The sequence below is a fragment of the Dendroctonus ponderosae genome, unplaced genomic scaffold (genome assembly GCF_020466585.1).
Source record: "Dendroctonus ponderosae isolate FM_Combo_2020 unplaced genomic scaffold, Dpon_F_20191213v2 Dpon_F_20191213_1, whole genome shotgun sequence".
Taxonomy (NCBI): domain Eukaryota; kingdom Metazoa; phylum Arthropoda; class Insecta; order Coleoptera; family Curculionidae; genus Dendroctonus; species Dendroctonus ponderosae.
In genome coordinates, this window is record NW_026017110.1 from 128,837 (window position 1) to 130,227 (window position 1,391).

The window sequence follows — 1,391 nt, forward strand, 5'->3', positions numbered from 1 at the left end:
AAGTTCTTATTTGATTAGTTTAAATTTGTGGACACCCTGTATAAAATGATAAGTTTATTATCATTGGGATATAAAATATGATTTCTTGTTACACTCCACTACGAATTACGTTTACATAACTTAAATAATTCTAAAGTATTTGACACATGAAAATAATATTAGATTTTGATAAAATTCGAATTATTTACAAAACATTTAGATTTAGACATTATAAATCTTATTATTAAAATCTTATTAAAACAAACACTTGTTCGTTCACTTGTGAGTTCGTGATTTCTTATGTTGAGTTTGTTGTGTGTATCAATAAGGTTGTCTGCGGTCTTCTTACTGTTTAGAAGCAAACATACTCGGTTATTTGAAACACGAGAGACAAATCTTATATTGACTGGACCAATCTTGCTTGCAATGGCAGGCGTATATTCTGTTACGGGGATTCAGCAAATTCCTTAGACGGCACTGAAACTTGTTTGGCCATTTGGGAGTACGAGAGAGGAGCACTAGTTGATTGAACTGTAGTTGGAAGAGACAWATTTTTGGTGAAGCACTCCTGTGGCCAGAAGCACGTYACCGTTAATTCACTTCACTGGMCGTGTATAGACACGCTGGATTCTCGAGTTTTTATTCSAAACTGCGATCAAATAACTCGCCTATCGCTCGTTTGAAAGCACGTCTATACGCGACAGTGGTACACGACGAACTCCCATCTTTCAAATATTGTGTGCTTTACTTTACTATACTATTGTGCGCTTACTGTTACTGTTGATAGTGTTTGAAAATGGTGCTTCGATTTGCATTTTGAAGTCTTTTTCGAAACATGCTGATTAATTCCGACGCTTTTAGGTAAGAAACGCTTTGCCTCCTATATTAAGATGCAGCTGTCTGGCGATCGAAGCGGTCGATCTTCGAGACACCAAAGTCCAGAACCGCCGCCTCGATTGCACCGAGGACAAAGTGCAGACACTCAAAGTCCTCTGGCTTTACGAAGGGCTTTCTTGGAAACGCACACCCCGAATTCGCCCAGTATATCGCGAAGGTAAAATAATTTGCGGTGCCAGAGAAACAAGACGCATCTGAAGTAAAAAAAAAAACGTTTAACGTCGATGTTTAATTTTTGGTAGATATGTGCAACCGACGCCACCCGTGCCCCCACCGCGTCGGCTGTCTGAAAGTACCTCGGTGCCAGGCTCGCCACAACATTTGAGGGCTCGATTCCACTACACTCCCGAACCGCAGCGCAGAGTGTTTCCAAGCAGCGACGGCTCATAACAGAACGTTTACGACGATCCTTGTGCAACCTTAGTGAGAATTTGTTTCGGGTTTGAACGATAGATACTTCTTGGGCACACATTGTCATCACATTCATAACATCTCGTTATCTCCATATGTAATGG

At 40.4% G+C, this 1,391-nt stretch overlaps 2 protein-coding genes across 2 annotated transcripts in view; both read left to right on the forward strand.

Moving 5' to 3' along the window:
* Positions 1-1,391, forward strand: part of LOC109543105 (collagen alpha-1(V) chain) — a gene marked incomplete in the record, with an annotated part of 59,842 nt that overhangs the window by 28,753 nt on the left and 29,698 nt on the right.
* LOC109543217 (dual specificity mitogen-activated protein kinase kinase 7) overlaps positions 1-1,391 on the forward strand; it is a gene marked incomplete at its 5' end in the record, with an annotated part of 7,352 nt that extends 5,961 nt beyond the window's left edge. Inside the window, 2 exon segments of the mRNA XM_019912806.2 lie at positions 841-1,033; positions 1,119-1,391. Coding sequence (XP_019768365.2) covers positions 841-1,033; positions 1,119-1,266 — 341 coding nt within the window. The 3' untranslated portion in view covers positions 1,267-1,391.